The sequence below is a fragment of the Danio rerio genome, chromosome 18 (assembly GCF_049306965.1).
Source record: "Danio rerio strain Tuebingen ecotype United States chromosome 18, GRCz12tu, whole genome shotgun sequence".
Lineage (NCBI taxonomy): Eukaryota > Metazoa > Chordata > Actinopteri > Cypriniformes > Danionidae > Danio > Danio rerio.
The window spans coordinates 35,848,844-35,866,479 of record NC_133193.1 but is presented as its reverse complement, the minus strand read 5'-3'; the positions used below and the strand labels follow the sequence as shown (position 1 = coordinate 35,866,479).

Below are 17,636 nucleotides of genomic sequence, written 5' to 3'. Positions count from 1 at the left end.
TCTCCATTTCTCTCTCTCTCTCTCTCTCTCTCTCTCTCTCTCTCTCTCTCTCTGTGTGTGTGTGTGTGTGTGTGTGTGTGTGTGTGTGTGTGTGTGTGTGTGTGTGTGTGTATGTAAAAATAAATTAATATGGAATAATACAACATGGCTAAAGGTGGAAAGGTTTAGAATTCTTTATTTATCTCACCAAGCAATCAAACAACATTAAAACACTGTAACATTGGAATAGTTGTAGCATTTAGTTGTTTTTTCCCATTATGTGTTGCTTTGTATTTTGTTCAGGCTTACACAAAATAATATAACATTTAGGAGCAAAAATGCAAAATAGTAAACCAATGCTTGATGCCAAAATGGCAAATATTTCCACAGCTACCGTTAATTTACCAGGAGAACTGAAATAAGCTGGGATAAATGTGATCCATACAGCACAGAATATGAGCATACTGAATGTGATGAATTTGGCTTCATTAAAGTTATCAGGCAGCTTCCGAGCTAGAAAAGCTAGAATGAAGCACAAGGCAGCCAGTAGGCCTATATAACCAAGCACAGCCCAGAAACCTACAATGGAACCCAGACTACACTCAAGAATGATCTTTTCTTTATAATATTTCATATTTCTGTAGGGAAATGGAGGTGATATAGTTAGCCAAAGCACACAGATAATTACCTGTATAAATGTAAAGACAAGAACACTGAGTCTTTGTTGTACAGGCCCAAACCATTTCATGACATTACTTCCTGGATGTGTAGCCTTGAAGGCCATTAACACAACTATTGTTTTTCCCAGAACACACGAGATACAGAGGACAAATGTGATCCCAAATGCTGTGTGACGCAACATACAGGACCACTCAGTGGGGCGACCAATGAAAGTAATTGAACAGAGGAAACACAGAATCAATGAGAAGAGCAGCAGGAAGCTCAACTCCGAGTTGTTGGCTCTTACTATGGGAGTATCCTTCTTGTTGTAAAACAGAATGGCCACCAGTGTTGTTAATCCTACTCCAAACAGTGAAACAAAAAGTAACAATACACCCATAACTTCTGTAAATGATAGAAACTCTACAGCCTTTAGCACACATTTATTTTTTTTATCATTAGACCAGTATTCCCCTGGACACTGCTTGCAGTTATTTGAATCTAGAAAGGAAGTTATAAATGTTAGCATTGAAGAAAAGTTGTGTACTATAAATGTAAAACATAAGTAGGAAAAGAAGCAGACTACCTGTATCAGTACTGATTTCGCCTTCTGCACATGGAATACAGTCATAACAGCAGGCAGGTCTTCCTTTCTGTGAAGCTTTCCTAGTGCCTGGAGGACAGCTCTCGCTGCACACAGATCTTGGCTTCTGAAATGGAAACATGTTTGTTTATTTTAAGTTTTCTTTGCTCATTTTAAACTAACACTGTTCTCTAAGCAGGCTATTTACCTCCAACATTCCTCCAGCCCAGATTATATTTTCAGTATTGAGCAAAAAACGCTGGTTAGGGGGCAATGAGGCATCATAGTATCCCACAGTTTTAAACTGGAATGATTCATCAGAGATGCGTTGCCAATTCACAACTTCATATTGGGCTACTGTGGAACCAGTACTGTCAAACCACACACGATCTCCAAACTTTACAGAGAAATTTACTTTCTTCAGAGCCTCAACTACCTAATGAAAACGAGTAAATATAATATGTTAAATTGTTTTTGAGACATTTTAACACAATAATATTTCAGTTTCTGCTTTTCTTGGTTTTATCCTTACCTGCTGTGGTTGTATTGTCATGCCTTTCTCACACTTTACTCGTTCTTTGCACTTTAGTAGACTATGCAATGAATAAGCTACTGCGTAAACTGCTTCATAGACGTTGCTTGAATATCTGTGTTCAGTCACATCTTCCTTGTAATTTTTCAGCATGAGTAAATCATTATATCTGCTACAACTTGATGCATAATTAGAAGCATTTGGCTTGGTTTGTGAGCATTGGAAGTGTTTTTCCCAAAATGTTTTTAATGCAAAATCCGAAAACCCTTCAATATACATTTTTCTCATAGCAAACCCCAGTGACCCTCCCAGCACATGAAAACTTTTTGGAGTGATATAATTCTCTGAAGTTATCCATGATTTCACACCAATCATTTGAAGGCCTGTAATGTTCTGAACACTTAATTGATCAATAAGTAAGCCCATTTCAAGAAATGAAACAAATGCTACAATCACTTTTGCAGTGCCTTTTTTCATTGTCTCTACCACTTTCTGAAGTTTTTCTTGTTCTGTTCGATAAAATTTTACAGAGTATTCCATGCAAATCCCTTCTTCCTGGGCAATTTTCTGAAATATGGACATTCCATAGTTTCCATAGTCATTGTCACTGCTTACAGCACCCAACCAAGTCCATCCTAAGTGCTTGACTATATGCACTAAGGCTCTACTCTGATGGTAATCACTAGCAGTAGTCCTGAAGAATGAAGGGTAATCATTCCTATTACTTAGGCATTCACATGAAGCTGAATGACTTATCTGTGGGGATTAAAAACCACAACAGCAAGAGTGAAACAGTCATCAGTAATTGTGTCAAACATTTCTGGTATTGCTATTTACCACTGGAATTTTAAAAGGTCCTGTAGTTCTGGTGAGAATCACTGTGGCAGAGGACTCTGAATCTCCTATAATAGCTTGTATTGGAGTTTGCCCTTTGCATCCATCTTCAGCATCAAATCCCTGACTATTCATTAATCCCATAATTGCACTCATGGTAGACAGTCTTGAACCACATGTATCATAGACTTGATAACCGATAGTTACATTTGGGAGCAAACTTTCACTTTTGTTAATCTCCTCAATTGCAAAGATCATAATCTCTGCCAGTCGAAAATCTCTTAGATTTACACTGTGAAATTAAGCATTAATCAGACATTAACAAAATTAACTGCTTGTTCAGTTGTATATATCCATGCTTAAACATAAACACACACACACACATGCATATTCTTTCAACATTAGCATGTTATTTAATTTAGTGATCAGTATATGCAATTAACAAACCTTGAACATGATATAGGCTGAGGTTTTCGAGTAAATTTTAAAGAAGTTAAAGTCTCTGTGCTGTGTATTGGAAAAAGTGCTCCAATGGTTATGTCTCCATTCTTTGAAATCAGAGGGTAAGTAGAGTCTCCCATTATCCGGCACTGGGTGTTTCCTGCTTTTGTATGAAGCTGGTGGAAAAGCAGCAATATATAAATAAACAGAAGCATCTTAAAGGACTAGACCCACAGTAAATATCAAATGCAAATAATCAGATGCTGCATTTGTGCCTTAATAGACACAGCTTTTTTTTTTTTTTTTTTGGTTGAATGATCGAGGGCAAAACAAATAACCTCATTGGGTCAAGACAGATCAAGTAGGAGTGGATTAAAGTTAAATAAATTTGATCATTTGAGGTTGTAAAACAATATTTTTGTTTTTTAATCAAACATTCTATGCATTTTATATATATATATATATATATATATATATATATATATATATATATATATATATATATATTCATTCATTCATTCATTTATTTTCTTGTCAGCTTAGTCCCTTTATTAATCTGGGGTTGCCACGGCAGAATGAACCACCAACCTATCCAGCAAGTTTTTACGCAGCGGATGCCCTTCCAGCCACAAACCATCTCTGGGAAACATCCACACACACACACACATTCACACACCACAGACAATTTAGCCTACCTAATTCACCTGTACCGCATGTCTTTGGACTGTGGGGGAAACCGGAGTACCCGGAGGAAACCCACGTGAACGCAGGAAGAACATGCAAACTCCACACAGGAAAGCCAACTGAACTGAGGTTCGAACCAGTGACCCAGCGACCTTCTTGCTGTGAGGCGACAGCACTACCTACTGCGCCACTGCCTCGCGCATATATATATATATATATATATATATATATATATATATATATATATATATATATATATATATATATATATATATATATATATATATATATATATATATATATATATATATATATATATTAGTGCTGTCAATTGATTAAAAAAATTAACTAATTAATCGCACTCTTTTTTTGCTGAGGAGCAAAAACACAAATGTCATGATATCTTATGCGATTGTCTTCTGACCGAGTGCATCTTAAAATACATGACTGACACCTCATAATAGAGCGTGAGAAGCAAACATTCTTTATAATTTGTAAAATAAAGACTTGCAGCCTAAGGAAACAGCATAGGAATTTGCAGGGGGCCGTGGTGCAGATTAAAAGTTTTAAAAAAGTATATTTATATGGACAGATTGGTAACTAGATAGAATAGACAGGAATATGTTGATATGTGCCCCACTGCAGAGTGCAGATGCAAAAGCCTGCTCTCCCGCGGCGCGAACCCGCGCGTAAAAAAGAGGCGTGACTCTCAGCTATTTTGACAAATACACACCTACGTTACACAGAGCCCAACATGGAAGTTTGTGATTGGGTCAACCCAATGTCAATAAAGAAAAGAACCAATGGGCTGCAGATTATGTCACACGGCTGCTCTGTCCGGAAAAGAAGCATCTTACTTTCAGAGCGTGACAGCTCACAGCACCGTCAATCACTGAGGCAGAAAAACATGACAGTCTGCTAAGTGTTTTATGGGCCAATCAGATCATAAGAAAGATGATCAGCCCGGCCCAAAAAGTACGTCGAAACAGCAGGAAACTGCCCGGCGTCTGCCCCTGGCCACAACAAGAAAAAAAAAATGCGTTAATTGCGTTAAAAAAACGCGTTAATTATTTCAAATTAAACGCATGCGTTGAGCGCTAATTATACATATATATATATATATATATATATATATATATATATATATATATATATATATATATATATATATATATATTTTAGTGCTGTCAATCTATTAAAAAAGATTAACTACTTAATCACTTTTTTTTTATTAATCACGATTAATCACTTTTAAAAGACTGAAACTTGTAATTTTAGCTATTTAAATGAAAAATTAATTTAGGGGGCGCATGTACAGAAAGTATGGAGTAGTCGAGTTTTTTTGAGCTGCTCTCTGATAACATTGAATTTGAAATATAACTCCATCTTTCATGTCTTTATTCCATTTAATAACTATCGTCAGATTTTGGATTTTTTCTTAATAGTTGGAAGTAGGATTTAATTTATTTTCTTAACTTTTTTGGTGTCTTTGCTGACTTTTCCTGATTCATTGTGTATATATATATATATATATATATATATATATATATATATATATATATATATATATATATATATATACAGTTGAAGTTAGAATAATTAGCCCCCCTTTGAATTTTTTTTTTCCTTTTTTATATATTTTCCCAAATTATGTTTCAAAAGTTCCCACTTAGATATCCTTAACATTTATAGCAGGTTTGGCATGCTGTCCCGGGAGAGAACTCTGAGCTCGGAGATATTTGAGCCCAGGGCTCCTGCCCGGTCATTAAGCATATCAGAGGATCCAAGATCAGGTAGGTCTCGATAGTTCCCCCTTTAGAAATGAGATAAAAAGGAGGAGAAGGGGTGGTAGGGGGGATTTTTCCGAAATTAATATAGGGAAAAAGCCAGATAGTGATCCATTTATAGTAAGCTAGGATCACTCGGATTGGATTATTACTGATTACAAATGAGTGGCCAGCTGTGCTCAATCATATCATGTGCTTCTCTCGAAATTAGTTTGTGAAACTTCACTTCAAGTGTTCCCACTTAGAAAAGCTTAGCATTTATATCAGGTTTGGCATGCTGTCCCGGGAGAGAACCCTGAGCTCGGAGATATTTGAGCCTAGGGCTCCCGCCTGGTCAATAAGCATATCAGATGATCCAAGATTAGGTAGGTCTCGATAGTTCCCCTAAAAATGCTTTTAACTCAGGACAGCAGCCGAGTATTTCGAAGAATTCCCCCCAAAAAGCTAGAAAGTTTTTTACTATATCCGGCTGCTGGATATAGTGATTAAGGAAAGAAAGAAAGAGTAGGGGGCTCCAGATGGAGCAAAGTTTGAAACAGACTCTTGTTGGAGCCTGAGCTGGGGAGGGGCTTGGGGAGATTAGTAAAGGGGGGCCAGAAGGGGTGGGCGGGGTTGGCTCATTAAGAGTCAAGAAAAAATGTTCGAGGAACACTCCAAACAGAGATAGAGCTGGGAAGTGACAGCGCTATATATAAATATATATGTATATTATATATATATGGGTAATCTAAGGCTTGGAGGGGGTGATCTGGAGACTCCTTTGAGTCAGAATAGGCGCAGCCAGAGTTGGGGGCAGCAATTATTTTACTTTGCCGTCTCAAGCAGAAATCGTGAAGAGTGATTTAGGCGGTGGAGATTTCTGTTAGAGGGTGAGCAGCAAGTTTGGCAAGACTCCTGCTGGAGTCGATGGTTGAGGAACACTCCGACTGGAGATAGAGCGGGGAGTGACAGCGCTATATATACTGTGTGGGTCGGCGCCCGGGGAACAGGGCAAGCTGGCCTTCTCTAGCAGGAGTATTTGGCCGGTGAAGACTCCTGTTAGAGGGTGATGATATGAGTTAGGTGCTCGAGGAACACTCCGTGAGGAGATGGTGCGGGGAGTGACAGCGCTATTATAAATATATATCTGTGTACATGCGTTTGAAATGAAAGTGTGGGTGAGGGGAGGTTGAATATATAGATGAAATGACCCTTGCGTGCCTGGTCTGTTTTACTTTGTTTAATGAGGAAGGAAAAAGTTCTCTCATCTAACAAAGTAAGTTCTGAGATGGTAGGGTGAATGTTTGGATTAAATTTGGAAACTATGTTAATTTCAGAGCATCTAAGAAATAAAAAAAAAAGACAGATTAAACATGACGTCAAGAGTGAGGTCTGTATTTGTGGAAATGTAACCTTTGCGGAAAGTGGAAATGCATTTGGAGAGGACTCTTTGTGTAATGGGTAGCCTAGGGTCTGGGGAGGAGGGATGTACTTTCAGGATGCCTTTAATAAGAAAGCCTGTTTGGGAGTTGGAAACAGAGTCTGCTGGGGAGGCGTATTTCAATTTATGAAAGAAATTAATCCCGCTTAAGTAACTCTTAATGGTGCTAGCTTGAATGTTTTTGGAAGTGTGTAGGTATGTGATAAAGGATGTGATGGTGAGGAGGGAAAAATTGGGAAAAGGTGTGTTGTATTGGGTGTGGAAATGTTTTAATGCATTCCATGCTGGGAGGTAAGACTGAAGAGTTCAAGGGGCTACTGCTTCTTAAATGAGGGAGATGGATGCTTGGTGTAAGTTGTGCATAGGGTGATTGAGGGCAATATCATCTTTGAATATGGAGGGATGGGTGTAGGATAAGGATCCGCTTCTGGGGCCAACTGCCGAAATCTCTGGAAAGAAAAATGAGAAAGAGAGTCAGCAATTTGATTTTTGAAACCAGGTACATGTTTTGCAGTTATAATGAACTGTTTTTTAGCAGATGTCCAAACTAGACGATAAATGTAAGGCATTGAAGTAGGGGAATGAGAACATCCTTTGTTAACACATTGTACAACTGCTTCGTTATCACTATGAATTAGAATGCTAGAAGCAGACCATTCGTCACCCCACATGATAGTAGCGGCCACTAGGGGGTATAATTCGAAAAGAGCTGATGATTAAGAGGGCAAAGGGATTTCTAGCATTTGCGGGGGCCATGGAGAAGCGAACCAACGGCTCTGATAATATCCTCCGAAACCTACTCAGGGGGCAGCGTCAGTGAAAAGATGGATGTCTATGGGAGCGGAAACCAAATCACTATAGAAAAACGTGCAGCCATTCCAGCACTTAAGTGTAGGGGATCAACCTACGTTTTAATATCGATCAGGGATTAATTAGCTCATTTCAATGAATCGGATCCTAAAGATTCGAATCATTGATTTGACTCAAATGAGTCAGATTGAATCCGATCAAAAGATTCACACTTTATCTACCATTTGTCCCGCAAATAGAAGACATCGTATCTTACCAATCTTGTTAATATTATTTACGTGGCCAACGATAATAACATAACACAGTATTGGATGATCTTTTAGCAAGGTAACAAGATCTACAGCTCGAGGCAATGACTTAGAAGCACATAAACAAGAACACAGTTCTTACAAAATGAGTACAAAGATTTATTGAGCTACACTACGATACATGAAACTAACTACGTAATAAGCAAACAACAAACAAACGCACACACACACACACATTCACACATACACACAGAGGCAGTTCAGAGGATGCAGAATGAGTTGACAACGTCCCAAATTAATTCTAATACTTCTTACAAGATCTTAGAATAACACCTGAGAAACCACAAAAGCAGAGATATGGCTTATCTTTAACTGCTTAAGATCAATCTGCACAAGATCAGCAAGAGACAACATTAGTTTGTTACTTGCGCCCTTTTTGCTGAAGTCGAATCTCCCTCGCCGGCTGGCCTTGGGGAAACACGGTGCTCCTGATTGGGTGGTTTCTCGCTTCGATTACGTCTTTGGGATTCACACGCTCGTGAATGGCTGTTGTCCTGGGTTACCGAGGTGACAGACTGCTGAGAGTCGGTTTGCGGAAGTTCATGCAGCTTCGGGAGTCCCGAAACTTAAGAGGTTTGCGTGGAAGTTCGTAGTGACCCAATCGCGTGGCGGCGCGGTGTCCGGGCAGGCGAAAGGGGGCAGAAAGCAAAAGCATGCGCAAGCTAGCTGATGCAAAAAGCAAAGTTTCTTTGTTGCAGGGCGTTTTTAAGTGACCTGGTCTGGTTCGTCCCCATGGCACTGTCTGCCAATGAGCAGCTGCCATGAAGGGCGGGGCCACGCCCCGTACTGACGTAGGAAAGGTCAATAATTAACAGACTGCATGTAGATTTAACGTGGTAGAATTCTTGCAAGATTGAAACTCTTACATCAAACGTTACAAGATGGATACTGTTTGTACTACTAGGTTTTCATTTACACCAACGTATTGCAAATGTCACTAGCTTTCGTTCAATACCAGACATCATACATTTCAGACACATACAGATTATTTTACTCTGTTATAAGGGTTAAAACAACACATTGATTAACCTAGTTGATTGGAATAAACAGCATATGAGGAACATTATGGCATATTATTCAAAGATACATCTGCCTTAGTTCTAACATTTTAAGAGATTGTCTTTTATTCATATACATTAATGTTTCTAGAGATCTCTTTGTCTCTACGAAATTGTGCTTCTAGCAGGATGTGCCCAAGGCGAGCACATGACCAGGAGTCAATTAAAAGTCTTGTGAAATGGTTTCCGCTGAAGATCCTGTAAGGGGCATTGTTTTTAATTTAACTGATTTAATTAATCATTGGCTAGTTAGCCGAAGGGTACCAGAACATCTGCGGAGAAGTACTGGTCAGAGGAGCCCGAAATCAATTGGCGCTCTGTTATCCTGATGGTATAAGCCCTCAAGCTAGTTCAATGAATGAGACCATTGGAGATGCCCAAGATTTCAGATTCAACTTGTGTTGACCACTGAAAAATGCCGATGAGTTCCTACAGTCCCCCTTTGTCTGGTGATGTTCCCGGTGTGAACATTGGCAGGCACTGGAACAAACAGGCAGAAGCAGAGAGAACAGGCAAACACAAGACACAAACAACATCATCACTAACTGAATCTTGGTGCAGGGTTTAGGAACTTTGGAGTGCTCGGGTTAGCAATGCTCAAGGTGTAGAAGAGCATAGTTTAGTATGATCAGAATTTAGGCTTTTAAGACTAACCGAGGTATTGAAGGTTCAACGAAGTTGTATAGGCATTATCTCAATCAGTAAAGAATTTAATTTTTGGTCAGCGTTATCGCATCTAAGCATGCGCGAGATGTGGGGCGTGCACATTTGAACAACTTTTGGATGGCCTTTACTCGCTCGTGGAGGAAGAGGGCAAGTGTCAAAGTCAACGTATACCCTACAATGCTATTTTGACGAGAGTCAAACCAATAAATTTCATTCTTTACCCTCAATCCCTTTTTCGGTTCTGGATTGAAGATGAAGAAATGTGGAAAACGAATCTTTTGAATTTTTGCCTAAAACGTGTCGTCAGACAGGTGCTACAACGTTAAATTACCAATACAGCGATCACACCTTTAAGGCATTGATCCGTGAGGCTTGGTGAAAGGAGTCAATCCTAATTCTGAGCTCTGGACTTAAACATCATCTGTGGGGGTTCCCTGATGAGGCAAGAGAAATTAAAAGACAGAGAGAAAGAGAAAGAAAAGAACACTGAGACATAAGGACATTGAGTGAGGTTAAGGCAAACAAATGTCACATATGTAATAGCTCCTCTCTACTAGAGATTGGTCCTAGTAGTGCAGTGGAGGGGAGAGTGCATGTATTGGGTTTAGGAAACATAGCTAGGGCTAGGTGTCTTCCTAAAATGGCACAAATGACAAAAACAGGTTAGCATTAAAATAAGAGTTTAGGATAGTGGGTCTGTGTCAGCAGGTTGGTTCCTCCCCCTTTCTGGTCACTTGGAGTTGAGGGACTGGAGTTGACATGGGACAGGTAGGATTTGGATTGATTCTGAGTTCAGCTGTGTGGCAAACGATCAAGACAGCACTCTTAGGAATTGGAAGGGTTTCATCCACAAGTGGTTGTGTGATGCAGTGGTGACCTGAGGCATCAGGTGTTGAGTTAGCGTCTAACTCTGGTGTTCAGGTACAGTCTATTGAGTCTTTGAAGTTATGGTGCTTACAGTTCTCTGTAAGTGAGGTGAAGAGGTGCTGTTTAGTGAGGTCGTTGCTTGTCAGGCAGAATCAGGTTTTCCTTTCCTTTGCCACTTCCGATCCGCTTCCCTTCGTTGGAAGAACTCTTTCAGGATCATTTTCATCAGTTCTTGAGGGTCAAAACATGGTGATGTTGTCCCTTGTGGGGATTCAGTTGGAGCTTGATCAGCGTGGAATCTTTGTGAGTTCTTTCGTTGACCTCTTGGGCTGGTTGCATCAAGGTGGGGTTGCTTTACCTTGGAAGTACCACTTGATTCCCACGAGCTTGTCCCCCTTTGGTTTACAAATGAGGTGGACCTGTTCCACGGTCTCTCCCGGTGACGTTCAGGTGAGTGTTGTCGTCCAGACAGTCCTTTCCAGCGACGGTTCCACTGTTTGGGTCTGGTATCAGCGTGACAGTCTCGTTGTCTGTTGTAAGACGACACATTCCACTCACTGGGAGGTAGTCTAGCATTGTCTGGGCCTTGGGCACCCTCAAGGGCCAGATCTTGACTTTGAGTGTTGAAGTCATAAACAGCAGGGATTTTGGCACTCTTCTCTGAAGCCGTCTTTTGTTTGACGTAGGCTTTGTGTGCCAAATCTCGTAATTGCTGAGTGTTCATGGTGTGGGGGCATGCAAGAACCCCAAGATGGTGGCTTACCCCAGGATGGAGGTTTCTCAGGAAGAGGATTTTGAAGTTCAGGTCCTCTTCCATCTCAGGTTCATTGCGGGTGCCGAAGTAGGCTCGTCTGAGTCTGCTGTAGTAGGCTTGAGAAGACTCATGGCGACCTTGCTTTGTCTCCAGGGCAGCTACAAGTCCTTGTTCAGACTCAATGTCATCAAACTCTCTGATGAGGGCTTCTCGGAGCAGGAGGTAGTCAGTCTTTGTGTGAGCTGGCTGACGGTCCAGGAAGCTGCGCACTTCAGGGCTGGAGGTTGCTCGGAGCAAATACAGTCTATCTTTGTTAGTGACATTGGGTCTCATTTCCAGGTGGAAGTCAATGTCTTGCAGATAGGCGTGAACATCTTGGCTACCTGGCAAATTCGGCGTGAACTTGCCCAGGTTCTTGACTAGCTTGTCAAGGTCTCTGAGGTCCAGGCCAAATGGTGATACGTGGTTGTCTGGAACAGAAGGAGATGGTGAGGGTTTTGGCAGTGACCCCTCAGCTTTCTCATTGTGTGTCAGTTCATATGCATGCTTGAGTTCATCTTTAGTGCTGTTGGACTCTTCTTTGATGTAGTCCAGCTGCTGCGTTAGTCGTCTGACCTCATGTCTAGCTTCACTCAGGTGAGTTTCGAGGGCTTTGATTCTGCTGTCCTTGTCTTTAGAGTCAGCATTTACCTCTTCCAGTAGCTGTTCAACATACTCAAGCTTGTTAGCGACGTCAGCCTGGTCGGCTTTGGCTTGCTCCATTTCTTGGGTGGTGGCGGCAAGAGTCTCTTGAAGTTTATCGATCTCCTCTTTGGCAGTTTGATCAGTCTCATCTGGCTGTTCCGGTCGTTCCTGAGCCTCCAGTTCTAGCTGGTTGATGCGGGTCTGCACATGCGTCAGCTTGTGCTGGAGCTGGGCGGAATGCCAGTCACTCAGCTTAAGGGTGGCGATGAGGACGTGACTCAAAGTACCTGTGATCTTGGCTAGGTCTTTGTGATTGTAGCTTTTGCTCGGGTCTTGCTTCATAAGGCTGTTCAGGTTCTCATCCAGCTGGTCCTGTGTCAGATGCTGTAGCGTTTCGGCGGCCTTAGGGAGGAGGCTGTCCGTTGCAACACTTAGCCATGCTTCTAGGTCCTTCCAGTGGCGAACAGGGTCTTTAGGGCGAGCCATGTTTGCGGTGGTGAGGGGGAAGACCTATAACCGACACTGACACAGACCTAGAGGGGAGAGAGAGAGAGGACAAAAGAAAACAAAACAAATGGCAAACAAAAAGTGTCAGGGTGTAATGTCAGGTGTGAGCTACTGTTGAGTGACGAATAAACAGGTGGGTGTTGTTCTCTGTGACTGTGATCCTCTAGGGGGCGTTCATCTAACTTGTAGTCTCTGTGGGGACAGTCAGTAAACACACACAGTTAGAGAACAGGGGAAGAGAAGAAGACTGACAAGGAGTAGAGTGATAATTGGCTGCTTCCAGGTTCCTAGTGAGAACAATTCCTTTAGCTGTCAAGCATGTGAAAGGATGCTTCTCGGCCGGAAGTTGGAAATGGGGAGCTCTAAACACCAGGACTGTGATTGTTATTAAATTTCCTCCGCTGTGAAAGAAAGTACAATAACAATGACAGTATTGGTTTCTTACTCATTAGGATTGACACCATACACCAAGTAGACCACTTTTAATGTGAATCTAAAATCAAATTTGAAAACACCTGTCTTCTGGTTGACTCGTTTCGTCCTTAATCAGGTAGCGTCCTATGGCGAGAAAGGGTAGAGAGTCAGATAATTATAACATGAAATGTTTAAGTTTCACAACTTCTGTTAAATGTTTCTAACGTTTTCTGCTTTCATGATTCACACAGGTACAATCTCAAAAGGGCAGCGGTAGTCAACTCGGAAGAAGACAGTTAAAAGAAACAACAGAAAGTGAAGCAAGTTTTCAAATTACAAAGTTGACAAAGTGGTGGCACTGTTGAGTCAATACATCAAAAGGAGTTAGTTTATAGTGTTATCAAGATAACTAATTAGCCTAAGTAGACAGGAAAATCCTATATTTCCTTCTGGGTTTGGCTAATTGAAGGCTACTGCTCGGCTATGCTTGGTTTAATGATGACTAGAGTTCAGTTGTAGCCACCTACAGGCAACACTGTCTCATTGCATCAACCAAACACCAAGGGGAGCACTGTCCTGTGAGGTAATTTAATACCTAAAGGATAATAATAAGAAAAAAAAACTTGATTGCAAATTAATTTAGAACTAATTCAAATTAGTAATGACATTAAATGATTTAGAAATATGATTTTTATCAATAACATTGATTAAGAGTTGCTATAATTAAATAAATCAATAATTGTAATAGAAAAGGGAAACCAAACACCAATTAACTATTAATGAAATTAAAATTTCCAAATAGTAATAATGTTGGTTGAGACTAACACTCAGTGAGGTTGTCATTAAAGTCATAAACACAATTATGATTAATTAATCAGCAAGCATTCCTGCAAATCAGTTATGAGAACAAATCAATTTCAAAATCAATGATGATAGGGAATGCGTGGTATTCCTGATGTCATTAAATTTGATCAAAAGTGTTTATTTAAAATTAATCAATAACTGTTATTGAGATAGGGCAGCCAAGCATCAATGGACTATTAAATGAAATTAAAATTTCAGAATAGTGATTGTGTTTGTAAAGTCCTAGGACAATAAATGTTATAATTTAATTAATCCGTAAACACTGTGCTTATAAATCAACTTCAAATATCAACAGTCATAGAAAATGGTTGTTCCTATAATGTTGATAAGTTTCAGAAGAGGAAAGCATTAATCATTAATTAAGCCTTAAGCATTAATTTGATTGAGCAATCAAAAGCATTATGTTATAGTCATAAACTATAATTCATTGCTAATAAACCAACAACTTATGAGCATTTGAATTTATAAAACAGGCCAGGTTAAACAGGAAAAGCATTTGACAATTGTGATTAAACTAGCGATGAGATCGCGTACAATGGGGTTTACTAAATCTGCATTAGTCAAAGCCTTTTCCAAGAAAGGGAGAAAAATGAGAAATAAGGCAAATAGCCTATAAAGAGTAAGAAATCAAGATTCAAAATCTCGCTAGCGTGAATTAGGTTGTCACTTCAACTTAACACACTGCATTCAAGACCACAAGAAGAGCGCTACTACACTAGCCTTTAATGCTATAATGGCATAGCCATACTACACACTTCAATGCAACAGCGTGAGCTTCAGTTAGCTTAGCCTTGTGCTAATGTCTACAGCCGATGCAAGCGCGGAGGACTGCGCATGCGCACTTGAGAGTACTCTGAAAAGTCTTCCAGGACTTTCGGGAGGCTGTTACTATGACGACGTACACAGAATGAACTAATATGCGGTTATGCACACAAATTTACATGCATCACGTGAAATAGCGGCGCATTTCACACTGCTCAACATAATATAGCACTATTAAGATCTCGGCGGATCCTAGCGCTCTGTGTCAGGACTATTCACAGTCAAAGACACGCGTGGATTCAATCACGCACACTTTACTTGATCAAGATAAGTTCTCCCGTGAGAATACGCTCTGCCGCTCTCTTGAGCGCGGCGCGCTGAGTTCACTAACTCTGTTGTTAGTGAATTAAATGGCAAAAAGACAGTTAGCTACTCTGTGCTTAATTTGACCAGGGAGAAATGCACAGTTAGTCTTTAAAGCTGGGACACGCACCTTTAAATCAACTGTGAAGGCCTCATAGGAGAAAGAATAAGGAACACGCTTATTGTTTCTCAATCCGTGCGCTTTACAGCGACGTATCGTTTTTGTCTCGTGGACAAATAACTATTTACTGCAGTTCGCTTTCTCAAAAGCACTCGAGTTGCGCATTCGTGCGTTTCAACACACTGGGTACCACAATAAATCATACAGTAACACAACAACTTTGTTTCTCTGTCTCTGATCTATTCTTCCAGACAAAATAGAAAAGATAAAAAATGTTTTTGTGCTTAAAAGTCAGATCGTGCTGTGCCTAAAAATTCTCCACCATTAATATGTAGGGGATCAACCTACGTTTTAATATCGATCAGGGATTAATTAGCTCATTTCAATGAATCGGATCCTAAAGATTCGAATCATTGATTTGACTCAAATGAGTCAGATTGAATCCGATCAAAAGATTCACACTTTATCTACCATTTGTCCCGCAAATAGAAGACATTGTATCTTACCAATCTTGTTAATATTATTTACGTGGCCAACGATAATAACATAACACAGTATTGGATGATCTTTTAGCAAGGTAACAAGATCTACAGCTCGAGGCAATGACTTAGAAGCACATAAACAAGAACACAGTTCTTACAAAATGAGTACAAAGATTTATTGAGCTACACTACGATACATGAAACTAACTACGTAATAAGCAAACAACAAACAAACGCACACACACACACACACATTCACACATACACACAGAGGCAGTTCAGAGGATGCAGAATGAGTTGACAACGTCCCAAATTAATTCTAATACTTCTTACAAGATCTTAGAATAACACCTGAGAAACCACAAAAGCAGAGATATGGCTTATCTTTAACTGCTTAAGATCAATCTGCACAAGATCAGCAAGAGACAACATTAGTTTGTTACTTGCGCCCTTTTTGCTGAAGTCGAATCTCCCTCGCCGGCTGGCCTTGGGGAAACACGGTGCTCCTGATTGGGTGGTTTCTCGCTTCGATTACGTCTTTGGGATTCACACGCTCGTGAATGGCTGTTGTCCTGGGTTACCGAGGTGACAGACTGCTGAGAGTCGGTTTGCGGAAGTTCATGCAGCTTCGGGAGTCCCGAAACTTAAGAGGTTTGCGTGGAAGTTCGTAGTGACCCAATCGCGTGGCGGCGCGGTGTCCGGGCAGGCGAAAGGGGGCAGAAAGCAAAAGCATGCGCAAGCTAGCTGATGCAAAAAGCAAAGTTTCTTTGTTGCAGGGCGTTTTTAAGTGACCTGGTCTGGTTCGTCCCCATGGCACTGTCTGCCAATGAGCAGCTGCCATGAAGGGCGGGGCCACGCCCCGTACTGACGTAGGAAAGGTCAATAATTAACAGACTGCATGTAGATTTAACGTGGTAGAATTCTTGCAAGATTGAAACTCTTACATCAAACGTTACAAGATGGATACTGTTTGTACTACTAGGTTTTCATTTACACCAACGTATTGCAAATGTCACTAGCTTTCGTTCAATACCAGACATCATACATTTCAGACACATACAGATTATTTTACTCTGTTATAAGGGTTAAAACAACACATTGATTAACCTAGTTGATTGGAATAAACAGCATATGAGGAACATTATGGCATATTATTCAAAGATACATCTGCCTTAGTTCTAACATTTTAAGAGATTGTCTTTTATTCATATACATTAATGTTTCTAGAGATCTCTTTGTCTCTACGAAATTGTGCTTCTAGCAGGATGTGCCCAAGGCGAGCACATGACCAGGAGTCAATTAAATGTCTTGTGAAATGGTTTCCGCTGAAGATCCTGTAAGGGCCATTGTTTTTAATTTAACTGATTTAATTAATCATTGGCTAGTTAGCCGAAGGGTACCAGAACATCTGCGGAGAAGTACTGGTCAGAGGAGCCCGAAATCAATTGGCGCTCTGTTATCCTGATGGTATAAGCCCTCAAGCTAGTTCAATGAATGAGACCATTGGAGATGCCCAAGATTTCAGATTCAACTTGTGTTGACCACTGAAAAATGCCGATGAGTTCCTACATAAGGAAGGAAATCCACAGGCTGAGTTCCTCGCGGCAAGCTTCGGAAAGGAGGATAGCTTCTTCTAAGCTGTTAATGGAGGCTGCGGTTTGGAGAAGGTGAGAGACAAAGGGGCGTCCTTGAGGAATTATGCGCATAGCGATATTCAAGTGTCCCAGAATGGACAGGAGTTCGCGTTTTGTGTAATTTTGCTTCTCAAGGAAGATGGATGACAGGGAAATGATTCAGTCAATTTTTTACTCAGGAAGTGATGCTTGAAAGTTTTTAGAATCCAGCTTAATGCCTAGGAACTCTAGAGAAGTGCTAGGGCCGGACGTTTTCTCCTCTGCTAGAGGGATGCCAATATTAGCGAAGACTTTGAGTAATCGCTAAATGTCTGGCAGGTGGCTCACTAGGGGGGGAAATGATGAGAAAATCATCTAGTAAGTGGATGAGATGCGACACGCCGTAATTATTAGCGAGAATCCAACATATAGCCTCCGAAGGC

At 40.5% G+C, this 17,636-nt stretch overlaps 2 protein-coding genes across 2 annotated transcripts; both read right to left on the bottom strand.

The window, feature by feature from the left end:
- Positions 1–238: 238 nt before the first annotated feature.
- Positions 239–3,244, bottom strand: olfcg4 (olfactory receptor C family, g4). The gene is made up of 6 exons (NM_001128562.1): positions 3,036–3,244; positions 2,592–2,880; positions 1,755–2,510; positions 1,431–1,658; positions 1,226–1,349; positions 239–1,140 (listed from the first exon to the last, which is right to left on the bottom strand). The coding sequence occupies exons 1-6, from the start codon at positions 3,242–3,244 to the stop codon at positions 239–241; spliced, it is 2,508 nt and encodes an 835-aa protein (NP_001122034.1).
- Positions 3,245–8,116: 4,872 nt separating this feature from the next.
- On the bottom strand, positions 8,117–16,338 carry LOC110438103 (uncharacterized). The gene is made up of 2 exons (XM_021467836.3): positions 16,024–16,338; positions 8,117–13,132 (listed from the first exon to the last, which is right to left on the bottom strand). The coding sequence occupies exon 2, from the start codon at positions 12,551–12,553 to the stop codon at positions 10,772–10,774; it is 1,782 nt and encodes a 593-aa protein (XP_021323511.1). The 5' UTR covers positions 12,554–13,132; positions 16,024–16,338; the 3' UTR covers positions 8,117–10,771.
- Positions 16,339–17,636: the final 1,298 nt, after the last annotated feature.